Source organism: Agelaius tricolor, unplaced genomic scaffold, assembly GCF_023055355.1.
Source record: "Agelaius tricolor isolate 1412-34295 unplaced genomic scaffold, bAgeTri1.0.p SCAF_1, whole genome shotgun sequence".
Lineage (NCBI taxonomy): Eukaryota > Metazoa > Chordata > Aves > Passeriformes > Icteridae > Agelaius > Agelaius tricolor.
Genome location: NW_027269261.1, coordinates 15,175,621 through 15,193,881, shown reverse-complemented (window position 1 = coordinate 15,193,881; position 18,261 = coordinate 15,175,621). Strand labels below are relative to the sequence as shown.

The 18,261-nt window shown below is 55.8% G+C and overlaps 2 protein-coding genes across 8 annotated transcripts in view; one reads left to right on the top strand and one right to left on the bottom strand.

Annotated features, from left to right (window-relative positions):
- Positions 1-7,634, top strand: part of WDPCP (WD repeat containing planar cell polarity effector) — a 148,169-nt gene extending 140,535 nt beyond the window's left edge. For 5 of the 7 annotated variants that reach the window (XM_071424525.1, XM_071424498.1, XM_071424508.1 and 2 more), the window contains 2 exons: positions 574-602; positions 6,573-7,634. In XM_071424525.1, the coding sequence (XP_071280626.1) occupies positions 574-602; positions 6,573-6,623 (80 nt within the window). In that variant the 3' untranslated portion in view covers positions 6,624-7,634. Of the gene's footprint in view, positions 1-573; positions 954-6,572 lie in introns of those variants that run through there. The other 2 variants (XR_011678834.1, XM_071424548.1) reach the window with 2 other exon arrangements.
- A 3,935-nt stretch (positions 7,635-11,569) lies between these two features.
- Positions 11,570-17,061, bottom strand: OTX1 (orthodenticle homeobox 1). Its single transcript, XM_071424483.1, has 4 exons — positions 16,391-17,061; positions 14,729-15,226; positions 14,084-14,235; positions 11,570-13,439 (listed from the first exon to the last, which is right to left on the bottom strand). Exons 2-4 carry the CDS (start codon positions 14,823-14,825, stop codon positions 12,681-12,683), a joined length of 1,008 nt encoding a protein of 335 aa, XP_071280584.1. The 5' UTR covers positions 14,826-15,226; positions 16,391-17,061; the 3' UTR covers positions 11,570-12,680.
- Positions 17,062-18,261: the final 1,200 nt, after the last annotated feature.

Here is an 18,261-nt window from a genome sequence, read left to right as displayed (position 1 = left end):
GACACCACAGACAGCACCAAGCAAGGGGCAGAAGGACACTGCCTGCAGCAGGACTTCTTTTTGATGTTGGCAGCTGTTAATTCAGCTCAAGCTGTAACATGAAGCCCCATCCTGAAGCAGCTCCTGCAGCAAGCTGGCAGCACACAGCCCTCCCAAGACAGAGGTGAGCACTCAGGCAGGCAGCCCCACCATCCCAGGGCTACCCCATCACAGGGAGAGCAGCACGCTGCAGCCACGATTGTCCCAGCCTGCCCATCCCAGTCCTGCAACAGCTCAGGACTACCTGGGATCCCTGATGTGCTGCTGGCCTTGCATCTCCACACTGCCTCATCCACAAAAATCATGGCTGCTTTAACTTGTTGTGGTGTTTGAGGGAATATACATATCCTACGAGTACAGACTTGTATATGCAATATATTAACTATTTTAATTCATCCATTGAATAACAGGATATAAAATAGCTTTTTTATCAAAAAAGTGAAAGTAATACCTCTGTTTGTTTGGGTTTTTCAGTGAGTTAAATGGAATGTAAATAACATGGTGGGTGTTTTTGTTTGTTTTTTTTTCTTGAAGGAAATATGAAAGCCGTTCCTTCAGAGCAGGTAACGCATTTCTGATTTATTATTTTATTTCTGCTTATTATTATTTACTCTATTTTGAAGCTTCCTGAAACTCCCCAAGCCTGTCCATGCAAGCTGTCTGCCTGCAGGGCTCTTGCTGGAATTGGTAGAAATCCTCCTGTATGGTTCTGCTAGAGTAGGGCTTCACCTGCTGCTTTGTGTTGAGCACAGCACATGAAGCTCTCATCCTCCAGCCATGTTTATCTTACACGAGCTAACCAGCACTTGGCTTGGCACTTCCAAGAGGAAGATTGCAGGGAAAAGGGGTGAGATGCTTCCCTATTTTTCCATGTAACTCTGAACTGATTTAACTGTGAGGTGCTGCCAGTGGAGGTGGTCCATCCCTTCCCACACTGCCAGCCTCCAGGCCTTGTCCCTCTACCAGCTCAGGCTTCCAGCCTGCAGGAAACTCACTGTGGGGGGAGAGGAGGAGAAGGGAAACCTGCCCTACCCCCCATGTCCTTCATGTGCCACGGGGACATTCCCTCCTGGCCTGTTTGGGATCCCAGGTGGTTGGGAGTCAGTGGGGATGCGCAGAGAGCACAGATATAGGGTGAGCCTCTCTCCAGAGCTGGTGAGTCAGCAGCACACAGCACAAACACACTGTCTCAGTTCTACACTACAGGAAGAACTAAAATAAAATAAAACAAATGATAAAATAACTCATGGCAGCACCAATGAAGGCACAAGAGTGCCTGTGTTTTAGCCTTCTCCCAATTACAATTCCTGTTTAAACTTTTATTTTTGAGGCCAAAGTATTCAGTGTTTGGCCTCAGTGCAAACAGATCATTAAAAAAAAAAAAAATTGAAAGAAACACTTCAACCTTCCAGCAGAGCAGGATGGCACTTATTTATTTATTTCATTACAAAACCAGCCTGTGCCAAGTAAAATTGTGCTCTAAGAGCTGTTCTACCAGTCCTGAAGCACTGAGGAAGAACACACAGCAGCCCCACCTCTGCAGCTTCCTGCAGGCCCCTGTGCATTTGCACTGGGTGGAGGATGGGCACAGGCTGGGGCCCAGGTGCCAGAGTTCACCACGTCAGGGTCGCACCAGAGGGAAATCCTCATCTCACAGGACCTCTCAGTTGGCCTTTGAATGATTTTGGTGGCCTCAGGACCCAGAGTGAAGTAAAGCACAGCAGCAGTGATGGTCTGGAGACATTGGGGGGATTCCTGGCTTTGCAGCAGGGTTAGCCAGCAGTTAACTGTTCCTTCCCCAAGCTCTGTGGAAGATGTTCTTGCCTTCACATAAGCAGTTGAATTAATAAACTGAGAAGTTCATTTGAAATCTCTGGACTATAACAGTGAAATCCACAAAGCCCAAACATTCAGGCTGTATAAGGAGAATGATGCACAGAAGAAAGCTTTGCCATCACATCATTAAGGACCTACCCAGGGGAGTGGTTAAAGCATTCTTTGGTTCCAGAAAGTCACTGCAACTGAGTGGTCACTGTTGCTAAAAGCTGATGGGTCAAAGTGTGACTTCTGTGACCTGGGAGTAGTGTTTTGATTTCAGCACACATCACAGAGCTGCTTGTGCACAGGAAAATGGGGCACTTCCATCTGAACTGCTCTGGACCCAGGGAAGGGAAGCAGCAGCTTTGGGCTGCAGAGGAAGATGGCTGGCAGGGTAAGGGGAGCCTCTAGTGCACACCAGGGTTTTTGGAGAAGAACAGCCATTCATGTAACACTAACTTTATGCTTCCATAAAGAAAACACTTCCATCAGCATTTTTAATGACTTTTAATGGCATGTGGAAATTCAGAAGTCTTGCAGCAGCTGGGTACCAGCACGGGAACCAGCACCCAGCAAATCAGACCAGACCCTTTTAGCTGGACCGACCTGTGGCTTTAGTCCAACACATCCCAAATCCATCCCTAACCTACCAGCAGCAGCTCTTCCCTGGACACCACCAGCAGCCTGCTGCATGGTGGACAACCCATTCCTGAGGTCCCCCTTTCACCCCGCTGCCTCCCAGGCTGGCGTCCCCCTGACTCCACTTCCCGCATTGCTTCAGCCGGAGCTCGCACAATACTGGGCTTGGTGCCACCCCAGGGGAGCACACCCAAAACCCGGCCCTTCTTGCACAGGCAATTCTGCAGGAAGATCCCTGCAGCTGGGAGCTGGAGGATTTGCTTTGCCCTCCTTTGCCAGTTTGTTGGGGAAAGGCTGGAGCCAGGGGTGACCTGTTCCCAGCACGAGTGGCCACTGAGGCCTCGGCAGGGATGGACCTGACACAGGCCTGCCTTCTGTAGGTGCATCACAGCACATGAGCTCCTCACTCGCTGCTGCTCTCAGCTATGAGGAAGCTTCTCCTCCCTGAAACTGTGGAGATCGTGCAACAAACTGTTCCCAGTGACTGCCAGAGCAGCTGGCTGTCACACAGCCAAGCAGTGCTCAAGCTGTTGAACAAGATTTGTTTTCTGGAGGAGAGCATTAGTAGTGGCTCAGAGGCAAGACTGTGCTACCATGGGGGTCCCTTGTGTCCCTTCAGTACCAACACAGGTCACCTGTGTCCTGCCTGCAGCCCAGTGGTGGGAGGGTGATGGTGGGCAAGGGCTGCTGAGGTTTTCTCAGCTGGCAGTAGGACAAGTGCAGTCTTAGGTGGCTTTGCCAGACTGGTTTTGGGCTGGCCAGAGGATCCCACCACTGAGCACAAAGGTGGGGATGAGGACAAATGGTGGAGGGATGAGGATAACCTGCAGCTTTCCTTGCCCTGTGCATGGCTTGTGTGGGTATGGCTCCTCAGGCAATAGGGCTGAAGCAGGTGAGAAGTGAGCATCCCATCCTCAGTATTTGGAGTGGCCAGGATTTGGTGTTGATGTTCCATCCTGGAGGTGAGATTAGGGTGGCCTGTAGGACCATGCTGCTTGAGAGCCAGCCCAGCCTTGCTGGTCTGAGCAGGGTGGTCCCAGAGGCCCCTCCTGCTCTGTGTAATTCTGGGATTTGATAATCTTGAGCAACTGTGTAGATTAGTTCAGGGTTTCCATGTAGCAGTACCCAGAGTTGGATCAGTGAAACCAAGGCTCCAAACACCTTGGTCACCTACCTTGGTACAAACAAGACCCTTTGGAAAATGTTAATCTCAACGGCTCTCTTGATCCTGGACCAAAGAGTGATCTTCTACCAGGCAATTTAAGATGCTGAAGCCAATGGCTCCTAAAGGCTACCAGGTGATAATTTTAATCTATTATCACTCAGTGGATTGTCTATCACCCAGAATGGTTTTATGTTGTGCTATTCAAGGGAAACAAGGCATTCCCAGTGAAAAGCAGTGGTACCTATGGATCCTAGCAACAGGCACGTCCTTCCTCCTAGTCATTCCTGCAGCCTGGTACCAGGCAGTCTTCATCTGAATAAAACAGGTGTTTAAAATAATTTCCTGGGGCTTCTTCATTTATTCTCCTCTCTCCCACTCTTGTCCTTTCCCACCTTCATCATGCCCTTGGGAATAATCCCAGGAGAAAAAGCGTAGCCTCCTGGGAGCAGTACAGCAGCGCGGGGAAGAGGTGTCTCTGTATTTCCCACTCCAGGAGAGTAGAAAGATCCTCTGCTCTGCCTCAGACCTGTGGAGACAGAGCAAACCACTGCCTCCATCCTGCCATCCCTGCAGGTCTGAGATGACTTAGTGGCTTTTCAATTACAGGGTGTGCCTTCCCATACCACTCCTCCCTTCGCCTGCCGGAGCGGGACCACATCATTACCATGAAAACCCCACGATCTGAACTCTCCAGGGCACAAGTAGATGCTCTCCTGTCAGGATATTCATGTTTTCCTTCTCTGGAGGACCAGCAGCTCCTTACCATAGGGAGCAGCACTGCAGTGCTGGCTGCCCCTGTTCCTGGACAGCCCTCTTCCTGCACAGTGAAAATCAGATCTCATCAAATTATCACAGCACCTTTTATTGCTGGGGTGCTCCAGCAGAAAGGTGCAGATATCAGAGGAGGATTCCAGTCATTACCACTCTTCAGCCTTTGATTAACTTTAAACACCTCTGCAAACTTCGTGCCACATCACAGGCTTCCCACGCGACACCGCCAGGTCTGCTTTAGTGTGACCAGAGAGGTTTGCAAATAGGATTTTTTAAAAGTATTTATTTTTTAAAAAAGCAAGTAGGTAGGTCTGCAGGGCTGGGTTCTTGTTCACATCTCCCCAGACAGAGGCACAAATCACAAATCACAAACCCAGGTCACATACCCACCTAAAGCACTCTGGACCTTGCACCTTGAGCAACAGGGACCTACCCAAACAGCCTTGAAGTCTTACATGGTCACACGTGCTGTGGGGTCTTTTTCCAGCCTGCATTCACCTGCCCCTCTTTGTCCCAGAGCAACCACACACAGAAACCCCTCTGCATAAGGCCCTGATACAGTTCTGGGGACAAAAGAGCCACCCCTTCCTTACCTTCAGCCACTGATGCTCCTCAGGGCTTTGCTGGAAAAAAACCCATGTTTTTTGAAGCCTCCAGCAGGTGTCATTCAGAGAGCAAAGAGAGCCCACAGAAAGCTTGAAGCCACCCAAAACCCAAGGCACATACACACAGCCCCACCATGAGGGCTGCTGCCAAGGAAGGCACCTCATAACCTCCCTGAAGGGAGAGGTGCCTTACTGAGCAGAAGTCTCAGTGGTGAAGCTGTGCTTCACATTTCCACACTGGAATAACCTGAGGGGGTCTGGGATGCAAGCACTGGTTCAGCTGGGACATCAGGGACACTTTCAAATCATCTTCAAAATACCTCTGAGGGTTTTCAAGGGCTTGTATTTTGTCAGGGCCACCTCTCACCATCTCTCTGCAAGGGAAGAGCCAAGCCATGGGCTGGAAGCTCAGTGTCCATATAGAGGCTTGTTTGGAGCCATTGCACTTTTACTGCTCCCTCCATACTTAAATAGGGAAGTCATGGAGGAAATGCTGTTTTGGAGGGAGATCTCTATCTCTGTGCTGAAGTGCACATGCCATGAGATGGAGCTGCTGCTCTGGTAAAGGTTCCTTGTGAAACTTCAAGAGTTAGGAGATTTTTTTTTTTAATCTTCCCTGAAGTCAGGGAGCCAGGGAGTCACTCACATGAGTCCTGTGCACCCTCACCAGTGCTCCTACAGCCTGACACAGCCACCTCCTGGGGCCAAGCCCACCCCCTCTTCCCACGCCAGCCAGTGTGTTGTGCCCTCTGAGACGGGACAAACACACGTTTCCCTTTGTTTCCAGCTCCACACCTAGTTTTTTTCTTTGCATCATGAAGGGCTGGCTACTCATCTGTAATTCAAAAGAAAGCAATGACTCACTAGACTGCATCTCTTTCCAAGGCAAAGCATTTCATGCATTTCACAGGCACGCTAGCCCTAGCCCGAGTTATGAAATAACCTCTGCTGGTGGCACACATTCTCCCCATCTCCAAGTCCTTTGAAAATCCGGAGGGCTCAGGCTTCCACCCTGCACAGACACAGAGTGCAGGATGGGGATTTGTGCTTAAATCACTCATTTGCATTGTGTGAGGAATGCTAAATGCCATCCCCACTTTAAAACCTGGCTGGCCACATGTGGGCATTAACCCAGCTTAATTAAAAGGTAACAAAAACCTAAAGTTTCCCTTTTGCCACTAAGTTCCCAAGCACCAGGTGAGGGGTCTCAAAGGCAGGTGGAGCCTTGGCTGCCAGCCCCTCACATCCGAGGGGACACCATGCACAATCCCTGGAGCTGCAGCCCCTGGTTTTCCCAGGAACAGCAGGGTCAGAGGGGTGTGAAGGGGCTAAAAACAGATGAGAAATGGCTTACCTTGAATGATAAGCCAGTCTTCACCATTTTGGGGCTACATCCTTCATCCCCAGGCCAAAGTGGGACAATGTCTACAATTGTGTCTTCTCCCTGGGTTGGGGTGGTATTTTGATTCCTATGTTTCCATCCCCCAGTGCCTCTCCCTGCAGCCTGCTTGATCCTGTCTGTCTTTCCTCCACAGGAGACTGGAGACAGTGGATCTCTCCAAATTGTGCACTTTGGGCTGGTGTGACTGAGCTGCCAAAGCAGAGAAGACGAAACCTCACCAAGGTGCTGAAGTTCATGGGAAGTCCTTCAGCAAACTTCCAGCCAGCCCTGGGTCTGACCACTGACAGATGACAAAACACCAAGCTTAGAAAATATCCTGTTCTTAGACCTCCAAATTATTTCTGAGTTCATATTGTTATGTCCACACAGAAAGTGTCCTGTGTTTGCATGTGGAAGGCAACTTGGTGACATTTGCATCAAAGGTGTCAAAAAAGCGAGTAATTGGTGATCCTCATTTACTGGACAAACTCGGTGCAGAAAAATTTGGTGGGGTTTCTTGGATGAATCCATTAGCTTTTCAGGAAAAAGCCTGTAATTCTCTATGCATTATATGTTTTTACAATCTTCGCTTGGAAGCAGATTTGAATTTCCACTTAAGGCTCTGAAAACCGTCCTATTGAGATACCAGCAGATAAGATCTTCACTCAGGATACCTCTGTGAAAGAGCAGCCTTTCACAGTCAGCCGCATTTTTCAAAGAATGCTCTCAATTTTCATATCTAGATATATCATCTTAGTTGAATAACCATTATTTTGCCTTGAAAAAAAGATGCGGAGCCTCTTAAGCATCATTCCATTGGAGTCCAGATTTTAATCTCCCTCCTCTAACCACAAAGAGAAAATGCACTGAGAAGGGGACCCTCTCTGTCTTTTTCTGGAAGTGAAGAGGGGCGAGCATCATCGTGAGTCCTTCCTCCAGCCACCTGATGGAGTGCAGAGTGTAGGGACACGGATGTTTTGTGCTCTGTCATAGGCACGTGTGTGGGTTATTCTTGAGCTTTTGGGGGAGCACTGGGTGGTTGAAACCCAAAGCCAGCAAGGTTCTTGAAGTTGGTTTTATGCAGTGAACAAATCTGTACAGTGGACTGAAAATGAAGGCACAATGTAAAAAAATAAAAAACCAAAACCCACAAGCCATTAGAAGAATTTCATTAACAAAAATTCTGCTTTTACCCAAATAAAATATTTACAGTTCACTTTCTTTTTCTTTCTTTCTAATATATTTACACTCACTTTCTTTGTGAGTCAAACTTCTGCTGCCTGATGGGTGATTTTGGTTGCACCCTTTTGGCACTTCATCCCAATCTACACCTTTGCACGCGTGTATTCAAAAGAGACGCTTTGGTTTGAGGTTTGAAGGGAGCCAAGGGCCTGCAGCCCGCAGGGTTTTGTACTCTCAACAGGGAAAAACAAATAAAGAGAGCTTTGGAACAGAGCAGCTGCTGCCTCGCTTCCCCACGCAGAGCCAAGGTGGTGACGGCCGAGCTGTAGAGGAGCATGCCTTAAATGTCCCACGGATTGAAGTGGAATTTCTGGAGAACACATGGCACAGCGCTGGACCACGGTGACAGGGGCTCGTTCTGCCTAAGAAGCTGCAGCACATGGCCCTGCCATACAGCTATTTTGCTGAATTGCAGCCATATTTCTGTCAGTACAAGTGATGGTCTATATGAGGGATTAATCTGACACCAGACAGTGATTCTTAATCCTTCAGTATATCATAATCTATTTACTTTGCATGCTAAGAGGATTTCAGCTTAAAAATATACAGGAAGTGATACTAGAAATGTACATAAGGTCCAGAATGCTGTTTCCTAAAATTGCAGTTTTTCATAAAAAAATATCCTCACATGGTTTTCTTGGAAAAGTCCTGTCTGTCCAGGAAAAAAAAAAAAAAGTGTTGGATAGGGGTTTAACTGGAAATAGGCAGATGTTTCCCTTTAGGCTTCATCCCTGTGACCATTTTCACCCTCCTCCTTCCCCACAGCATTTTGTGCTTGGCAGTGCAACATGAAAGGAGAGCTCTCTGGTACAGCAGCTTCCTCCTCTGGGAGGTTCACCTGCAGACTTTTCACTGACAAAATCAAAACAGGTTTGGAACCAACACGGGATTTTATGTGCATTAATTGCTGCTTAAAGTGTAAGAATTAGCAGTGACTGGCTAACACAGAGGTCAGCACAGGGAAAACCACAAACCAGTGGTTCCTTATTCAGCTATAATCACCTGTTTTCTCTGCTCCCTGCCAGGAAGGCTGCCTACAAAATAACTGTAATAAGTCATGTTAGTGGGCACAACTTCTGAAACTTACAACAGAATTTTTAGTTATAATTCTTTAATAGTTTAAGTCATGCTCAGCCATAATGGCTTGAGTTCCTGTATCCAAAAGGACTTGCTCACCCCAGCCAGCAGCAACCCTGTCCAGCCTCTGCCCACCTCTGCATGGCCCACGAAGGTTGTTCCCATCACCACCTGTCCCAGCTCCCTGCCACATGCAGGGGTTCAACAGCAAAGCAGGGACACAACCCAGAGCAAATGCTCTGCTAACAGCAAATAGGTCATGGATTATTCCAGGTCTGTGAACCACCAGCGTAGAAGCTAAGGGCAGCCCAAGCTGGAGAATGTTCTCCTCTCTGTGTCCCTCCTCCTGCTCACCCCAAATCCTGGCCCTTCAGTTGCTGGCAGGAAAGCCCCAGGTGGGTGCCTTTGGAGCAGGCACTCCTGCAGAGGCAGCTGCTGGCACTCGGGCAGGGGCAGGAGCTGCAGGGCTGAGCCAGCCCTCGGCTCTGCGGCCGCAGCCCCGGCCCCGGCAGCTCCAGCAGCAAGTGCGAGTTCTATTAAAAAAAAAAAATAATAATGGTAGCCATGCACCCAGCAGCCTTCTTGCTGGAGAGGTGAGGCATGAGCCAAGTAGGCAGCTCTCAGAACCGGGTTGCCCTAAAAAGCTTGGCAATCCTGCTGGTGCCTGCCCCTGGAGCCGGGCACCAGGCGCCGTGCCACCTTACCTGCCGTGACTCATGCTCGGGGTGGCAGTGCCTGTGCCAGCCTTGAGGTAGCCCACAGTGGGAGAGGTTTGCAAAATAGGGAGGGTGCTGGGCCCCCCCCCAAACCCAGGCATGACCCTTCCCAGCCTGTGCTCACCCACCAACACCCACTTGGGAAGTCAAGTCTTGCCCACCCTGCTGGCACCAACTGGAAAAAAATATAAACAAATGGAGCCGAGCATTGAGGGCACAGCCATGATTTGGTGTGATCTGACCAGGTCTCCTCTTGTGCTCCAAAACCACCTGTGCTCAGCAGCCAGCTTCAACACCATGCTCCAGGTCTGTGTGAGTGGGACAGGAAAAAGCCCAGACTGCAGCATGGGAGTTGCTGGATGAACCACTGATCAGTGGCACCTGGCATTCCTGGTGCCTAAATCGGGGGGGAAAGTGGAAGTACAGAAGCATCCCTTGGAGTCCAACATCCCAGAGCAGAGCCCTGGCCCAGCCCCACTGGGGAGCACTGAAGGAAGAGGTTTAGGACCACGTCACCAAAACCAAAATTCAGGCTCCCCTTTCAGCTGTGTCTTTCAGCATCACTTACTGAGTTATAGTGGAACACAGTTTACAAGGATGATGAAGTGTGCATCATTTTTGTTCAAAGAGGAGGAGTGTGTCTGGGGGATTGTGCGTTGTACACCTGCTGGATCTTCTCTCTCAAGTGCTCGCTAAATTTGGGAGGGCAACTCGGGTTCATTTTGTGCCCAGCACAGATTTTTTTTTTTCCCCCAGCCCCAGGAGGGCTGTGAAAACTTTTTCCCCTTTAAAAGGAAGGGCTTGGGGATGCATGGACCGATGCACCAGCACATGTGGCCCTCACTCAAAGTGCCTCTACACTTTGGTGATTGCAAAAGAGAACAATTATTTTATAGTAGAAGTATAGATATCTTTTTTAAAAGTACTTAGATATCTTTTATCCATATACATGCACAGAAGGAGACAATAAGGAAAAGAACCACTTAAAGAAAACTCCCCTAACATTGACTCAGTCCCTCGAGCCCTCCCACAGCTCCCTGTTGCCCCGATGGGTGCGGGAGGCCACCCCCGCCTCGGGGCTCTGCCACGGCCACGACCCTGGCACGGGTGGCTCCTGGGGCTGATCCCGCTGTTTTCCCGCCGCAGCATCGCAGTGCCAGCCCCGTTCGCTCTGCACCGGGATGCTGGAGCGGGAAGGCGGGGGCAGGTGGTGCGGGAGGGGGGATGTGAAACCCTCCCCAAAGCAGCCCCGGGGAGCATCGGCGCCTCTCACCCCACTGCGGTCCCACTGCCCGGGGCTGCCGGGGACACCAGGGGTGGGGACACACGGCACAGCCCCGGAACTTCCAGGTGCATTGAGCACGACTGCAGGACCACGGGGAGCAGGACGGGGATTTGGGGCTGCTCCCCGAGCAGCGCATCAATGCCCCAAGCAGGGGAGCAGTGACCCCGCGGATCCACGCATCCGCGGTCCTGTGCAAGCAGGAACAGCCCCAGCACCAACAGGCAGCTTCCAACAACTGAAGCGAAGCTCTGGGGGGGAAAAAAGAGGGAGAGATTGTCACGAGAAAAAAATTCATCTCCCTGTCTTCCTTGGCTGGACCGCGGCCGGCAGCGGCTGAGGATGGCACGGCCGGGAGTCGGGGCTGGGAGCGCCGGTGCTGAACCCGCGCTGAGGGACAGAGGGACAGAGGGACAGAGGGACAGAGGTCCGGCTGGGTGTCCCTCGCGCCGGCACCCAGGCCCGCCCGTGGGTCCCGAGTTTGGCGGCTGCGCCGCCGACCCTGGGGAGAAATCGCAGTTTCGGGCATCGGTCGCGCGTCCCTTCGGCACCACGGGGAACCAATAAATCCGTAACCAATTAAGCGGCAATTAACGTGGGAGTGGGACCCCAGCCCGCACCTGCAGAGGCGGCGGTGGGTCCCCCCTCAGAGCGCTCGCAAACTCATCACAGACACATCACACACATCCCCACCTGTTGGGACCCCCCAGGAAATATTTCCCTGCTCCTCACTCCCCCCAGGGAAGTTTTATGAGGAAGAGGAGGCAGTAGGGAGGAAGGAGGACACGACACCACTACATTTATTAGTTTAGATTTTATTGGGGTGGGCGGGAAGAAAGGAGGGGGTTGCCTTACAGTCGAAGGGGTTACGGCATCAAAAGTCACACGTACACTGTCCCTGTCCCCGCTGCGGGGCAAAGCTGCGGGAAGCGCCAGCCCAGGCGGGGGAGGCAGGAACGCGGGGCTGCAGCCCCGACCCGCCACAACGCACCGACCGACACAAGGGGCTCGAAACAACCAAAACGAAAACCAAACCAAAAAACACACTCCGAAAAGCCGTGCGCCCCCCCTCCCCAGCCCCAAACCAGAGCTGCTTATCCCTGCAACCCTCCCCCCAAAAAATAAACCAAAACTTTTTTTTGCAGCTTTTTGTTTGTTTGTTTCCTTTTATTTTTTTTTTCCAAAAGTTTTGGGGTTTTTTGGTCTGCAGGTTGCAGAGCAGCTGGGCAGCCTTTCCTCCCTCCCCCTTTGCCTCCCTTCTGGACACCTCCCGTGGCTGCTTCCATGCCCCCCTCACCCTCAGCCCCAGGACGGCACAGCCAAGCTTGTGCGGAGCCCTCGAGGATGGACGGAGGACATGAGACCGGGAAAGATTCGTTTTTAGGGAAGAAAATCGAAATTTAAAAAGATTTTTTTTTTTTAACGTTCTGTTCCATGTTAGACTCTAGATAAATGCCAACCCAACAGCATCAACTAAAAATAATCGTGGTCACTGGAACGGACCGAGTATTTACATCATTCCCGCCGCTCCCCGCGGCAAGAGGCTGCACAGGACTGGCGAGCCGGGAATTCCACACCCGCAGGGGCTGAGGGTCCCCGCACAAAGCTGGGGGGCACTGGCAGGGCAGGAGCCAGCCTGCGCCTCTGCCCGGGGGGCAGCAGGGGACACGCTTGGCTTTTTAATTTTCTTTTTTTTTTTTAAACTCCTCTTCTGTTGCGTTTAAAAAAATAATAATTATAATAAACCTGGTGGAGTGGTGCAGGAAGCAAATAAATATCAGTCAGTAGAGATGGGGGCGGCAGGACCTCCCCAGGACATCGCCACTGCTAACGAAGAGGGAGGAGGAGGAGGAGGAGGAGGAAGAGCCCAGAGTCCTGCCCAGGAGGCGGTGGGGAGCCCCCGGGTAGGGGTCAGTGGCAGCTTGGGGGGATGGTGACCGGTCCCTCACAAGACCTGGAAGCGCCAGGACGCCTGGTCCTTGTAGTCAAGGCAGTCGGGGGAGTTGAAGTTGAGCTTCCAGGAAGCAGCGGCGGCAGCGGCGGGCTCCTTGTAGTCCAGGCAGTCGGAGGAGTTGAAGGGCAGCCCTGTGCCGCCGTAGCCTTGGTGGTGGTGGTGGTGGTGGTGATGGTGGTGGTGGCCCGAGCTCTGGCTCAGCGGGTGGTGGTGGTGGTGGCCCGGCACCGAGGAGGGCCCCATGGGGCTGAGCTGGTGCGGGTGGTGGTGGGAGTGCATGGGCGCCAGGTAGGAGCTGCAATCCACGCCCCCGAAGTAGGACGAGGAGGGCGGCGCGGGGTAGCCCTGGCCGTACCCCCCGCCCTGGCTGTAGGACACGGGGTAGGAGGCGGAGGCGGCCGAGGCGGCGGGGCCGGCCCGCTGCATGCAGGAGGCGGCGGCCGGCGGCAGCGGCTCGGGCACCGTCACCCCCGCGGGCGCCGCGCCGGGAGAGATGGAAGCCGGGCTCCAGATGGATGACGCCGGGGTGCTGAGGGAGGCCGGGGCGCCCACCGGGGCTGAGGAGGCCGAGCTGGAGGAGGAAGACGAGGCGGAGCTGGAGGCCGCTGCCGGCGGCGTGAACTGCCCGCTGCTCTCCGAGCCCGAGCTCTCCCGAGCGGGCGACGATTTCTTCTTGGCCGGACGGCTCTTGGCCCCGCCGCCGCTCTGCTGCTGCTGCCGGCACTTGGCGCGGCGGTTCTTGAACCAGACCTGCAGGGAGAAAACGGGGCGCAGGGGAGCAAAGGAGCGTGGCGGGCTGAGCAGGGGCCCGGACGGCCCCAGAAGGGGCTGCGAGCACCCAGCCACCCTCGCCTTGGCACCAGTTCTCCCAGTATCCACTAACACCGCGCACCCCTCACACCCCAGATATAATCCCACCCCTGGCCCGCAGCCCGGCCACCCCACGGCCTGCCAAAGCCAAGGATGGCCAGGACCAAAGGCTGCGGTGCCCCAACTCCTGCATATCCCCGGCACAGTGACAAAATATGGATTTAGGGGACAGATCCTGTGTTGGATGCTGCCTGCATATCCCACCCTCCTGGGTATCCAGTGACCAGTGCCCAAAGGGAATAACCTCTGGGAAGCACCCAGGTGGTAGGGGTGCTATACCCTGGAGCAGGTGGAGGGTGACAGAAAAATATAAATAAAAATAAAACTAATACAAGAGAATAAAAAATAAAGATAAATGCTCCCTCTTTGGCTGAATGTCCCCACAGTGGGACAGACAAGCAGATGGGAGCCCACACGCATCCCTGTCCCAAGGAAAGAGGGATGAGTGTGGATGGAGCAGCCGGTCTGAGCAGCGCCTGCCCCATCCCACGGTGGTGCAGGATTCCCCCACGCAGGTCCGGTACCTGGACTCGGGATTCGGGCAGGTTGATCTTCAGGGCGACCTCCTCCCGCATGAAGATGTCCGGGTAGCGGGTCTTGGCAAAGAGCGCCTCCAGCACGTCCAGCTGCGAGCGGGTGAAGGTGGTGCGCTCCCGCCGCTGCTTCCGCGGGGTGGCTGCGGGATGAGCAGCACCACGCCGGTCACGCTGCGCCCCCGCGCACCTCCCGCACGCCCCGGCACGGGGGGAGCCCCGGTGTCCCGGGACAGGGGCCTGAGGCGCGCCCCAAGGGCGGCAGCGACCCCGCACACCCAGGGCGGCTGGAGCCCGTCCCGCTGAGGGCAGGGCGAGGGGCACAGGGCTGGGCAAGGGTCAGGCCTGGCTCCAGCGGGAGCTATGGGGAGATTTCGTTGTGCCGAAATTAATTACTTTTTTTGGGTTGTTGCTCAATTTGAAACTTTATCTTTAAAAATCCCTGGGAAAACGAAGACACACCGGGAGAAGGGGGGAAATTCAGCTGGACCCCAAGGTCCACAGGCAGGGGTGCAGGCAAACAACCAGCCCACCACCCACCCTCAGCCGTACGGCCCCACCAGCTCCTCCAAACCCGCACGGATGGAAGGAAGTTTCCCCCTCCGCTGACTGGGGGCCGCGGTGCGCGGCACTCACCCGGATACCCCACGGAGGGATGCAGCAGGTCCATGGCGGGGCCCGTCAGCCCCAGCCCATTCATGCCGTAAGGGGGCTGTTTGAGGTAAGACATCATGCTAGAAGCCGGGCAGTTTTCCTCCAAAGTCCGGCAGGAAAAAAAAAATCAAAATCAAACCGAACGTATGGGGTGGGGAAGGGGGAAATGAAAGGAAAAAAAAACCTGACAAAAAGAGCCCCCGAAAAAATCCCCAAATAAGAGGCAAAAAAAAAAAAAAAAAAAAAAAAAAAAAAAAAAAAAAAAAAAAATTAAAGCCAACGACAATTTAAAAACGGAGCTCAAAGTCGGCGTGAAAGGAGTTTTTTCGTTCAGTCCTGCTGTCACCGCCACGAGGTCCTCGAGAGATAGCAGGTGAAGTGAGAGAAAAATAAAAACGAAGGAGGAAAAAAAATCAAAATAACAACGAGGATCGAGAAACAGGCGGAATTCTTCCCCGCGCAGAGGCGAGGCCGGAGCGCCTGGGGAGAGAGCGGAGAGAAGCGGGTGAGGCTTCGGCCGCCCGAGTCCTGCCCGGGGCTCCCGCGGGGCTGCGCCCACCCGGCTCGGGGGCTCCGCGCGGGCGGCTTCCGATTGTTAATTTTATTATTTTATTTTATTTTAAACGAAGGCGAGTCGCGCTCAAGTGCCGAGAGGCAACAGTGCCCGGCGATCGGGAGAGATAAAGCAATTATTTAAAAAGATAATTGGATTAGGAATCAAAAGGAGGTATCAGAGGAGGGAAGTATAATTAATTTAAAAGCGAGCAGACGGGGACGTTTTAATTAGAAATGGATAAGAGTTAAAAAGGGGAAAAGGAAAAAAGAGCGCGCCGGCAGCCGAGCGGGCGACAGCGCGGGCAGCCGGGACGGGACGGCGGCGGGGCCCGCCCGGGGGCTCCGGCGGGGGGGACGCGACGGGAGAGACGCGGCAGCGCCCGGGCTTGGGGCAAAATGCCGCAGATAAACGCGGAGCGGAGGAAGGAGCGGAGAGACCCCGGGCGGCCCCGTCGAACCCCGGGGGCAGCCCCCGCTCTCCGACACGGCTCCCCCGGCCGGGGCAATGGGGGGGACCCGCGGGGCCGTGGGTGCCGGGCGGGGTTCCCGGTGCCCCCCTAGGCCGGGGCCGGGCGCAGGGCGGGTGGTAGCGCAGGGACCCGGCGTTGCATAACTTTGTCGGGGACGCGGCGGAGCGGGCCCGTCCCGGGAGGAGAGAACGGGGAAAGGGGAGGGAAATAAAAGTGAAAAAGAGAAGAGAGGGAAGAAAAAAAATCCCGAGGCAGCCCCGGCCCAGCCGTGCTCACCACCCCTGCCCACGGTGCCGCGGGCCCGCTACGCTCCGTCCCGGCGCCGCCGCCGCCCGCCCCGTCGGTGAGCGCGGTGCCCGCCGCCCCCGCCCGCCTCACCTGCGCGGCCACCTGCGGAGCGACTGAGCGCCCGCCCGACGGCGGCGGCGGGGGCTGCGCGGGGCAGCGCGGGGCGGAGCGGGCGGGGGGCGCGGAGGGGGCGCGGCGGGGGAGGGAGGGAGGGAGGGAGGGAGGGAGCGAGGGGGGCAGGCAGGTGAGAGGCGGGCTGGGGAGGGGGCCGGGGGGGCGCTGCCCGAAGCCGAGCCGCGCACCCCCGACTTGTCGGGGTACCCCGCGTTACCTTGCCGGCGGCCCGCGCTGTCGGGGCGATGGAGCCGCGGCCCTGATGAGGATTGATCACCTACCCCCGGCCCTACCCTTGTATGTGCGCGCAAAGCAACTGCGTAACCAGCCCGGCGCCAATCCCCGGCCGCTCCCCGCCTGACTGACAGCCGCCCGGGCAATGGCAGCGCGGGGCGACGGCTCCTCCGCACCGCCCCGCGCCGCTCCGCGCTCCCCCGCGCACCGAGCCCGGCGCCGCGGAGTGCCGGCCGGCGGAGCCAGGGGCGCAGGGGGCGGGCACGCAGGGCCCCGCGCAACCTCCGCAGAGAGGGCGGGTGGTGGGAATTGCTGGAGAAGTGCGGAAGAGGGAGGGCCGCTCCGCGCCCGCGCAGCTCTGCCCCCTCCCTCGGGATGCCCCCCACGCCGCTCCGCGCCGGCCTCCGCGTCCCTGCCGCCCGGGGAGACCGCAGGAAAAGTTTCGGGCGCCGCCTTCGCCGGCACGGAGGGCGCTCCTGGGGAGGGGAGGCGGTGTCGCGGCCCCCCCATCCCGATGCCCGCGGGCTCTCGCAAACTTTGTGCTTTAAAATCGCAATAAAACTACAGCGACCGCACCTTTCCTCCCGTGTCCCGAATTTAGGGGCTGCTACGCGCCGCGGGGAGGAGCGGGCGGGGGCCGCCCGGGAGCGGCGGGGACAGGGGCGAGGTGACACCGGGCCCTCCGCGCCGCTCCGCGGGGCCCCGCTCTTGGCTCGGGGCGGCGGGGTCGGGGCGCGGCGGCCGCGCAGGCGGCGGAGCGGCCCCGGACCTCTGAAGAGGCTTCGGTGCGCGGCTTTTGTTGGTCTCCCCAAATCAACTCCCTCTAATTGCAGTGGAGCTGAAAGCGAGCTAATGTTCAAAGGCGCTGCCCGCCGGCCCCGATCGGAGCGCGGTCTCCCGGGGGGGAAGACTTTCCTCCCCATTTTATTTTGTTATTGCTGGAGGTTTTTCCCTTCTTTTCAAATCTTTTTCCTGTGCGAGAAGAGAACTGTCTAAGCCGGGCGGGAGGGAGCCGATGAGTAGAGCGAAGGAGGTTAGCAAGCTCCTCCGCACTCCCGCAAAAGTCAGCGACATGGGCACTTTTCCCCCTAACAAAGGCGCCGCGGCCCATTCACAAAAAAGCAAAGGCAGGAGGAGGGAGGAGGAAGAGTTTGCGGGGACAGTTCTCCCCCCTTCCAGCCCCTCTCCCCCGTTTTGCCCCGGTCCTACGGGGCAGTTCCTGGCTCGGTCTCTGCTCCCCCGGCCCCCGCCGCCTTCCCATCACTTTTCCCCGCCGGGGCAGCCCCGGTCCTGGCGGGCAGCAGCCCCCCCCGAGGCTTCCCCCCCACACCAGGGGGTATCCATGCCCCACCGAGCCTCCCGCAGCTCCCGCCGTCACCCAATCCCCAATTGCGGGCGCCTCCCCGCAGGCTCGGCCGGGGGCTGCGGGCAGGGCGGGTGCGGGGCTCGCCACCCCCCCGAGGTGACGGTCCCGGCCACTCCGATCCCCCGCTCGCTCCGCCGGACGGAGCCGGCGCCCTCCCCGCTGTGCCCAGGTAAGGTCGGCGGCAGGGCGGGAGCCGCGGGTGGGCAGGGGCCGGGCTGCGCGACGAAGGGCAGGGGCATTTCGGTCCGGGGGCCTCCTGTGCCGGGCTGGGAGCGAAACACGGGGGACACACACTTATTTTGCCCTCAGCCCAGAGACGGAGTTACTTTTTCCTCTGTAAAAGCCAGGCAAACACCGGCCTCCCCAGGAGGAGACGATGCTCGCCCGCGGCCCCCCTCGCCCCCAGGGCAGTCCCACTGAGCTCCGGGGCTCAGCAGCTCCCGGCCGGGCAGGCAGCGCCGCGGGCTTTGCCCCTCTCCCCTCCCGAG

Coding starts and splice junctions, on each gene's coding strand:
- OTX1 (XM_071424483.1), bottom strand. CDS start 14,825: ATGATGTCTTACCTCAAACAGCCCCCTTACGGCATGAATGGGCTGGGG. Junction 14,236..14,728: donor TCCCTCCGTGGGGTATCCGG/GTGAGTGCCGCG, acceptor CTCATCCCGCAG/CCACCCCGCGGAAGCAGCGG. Junction 13,440..14,083: donor TGCCCGAATCCCGAGTCCAG/GTACCGGACCTG, acceptor TTCTCCCTGCAG/GTCTGGTTCAAGAACCGCCG.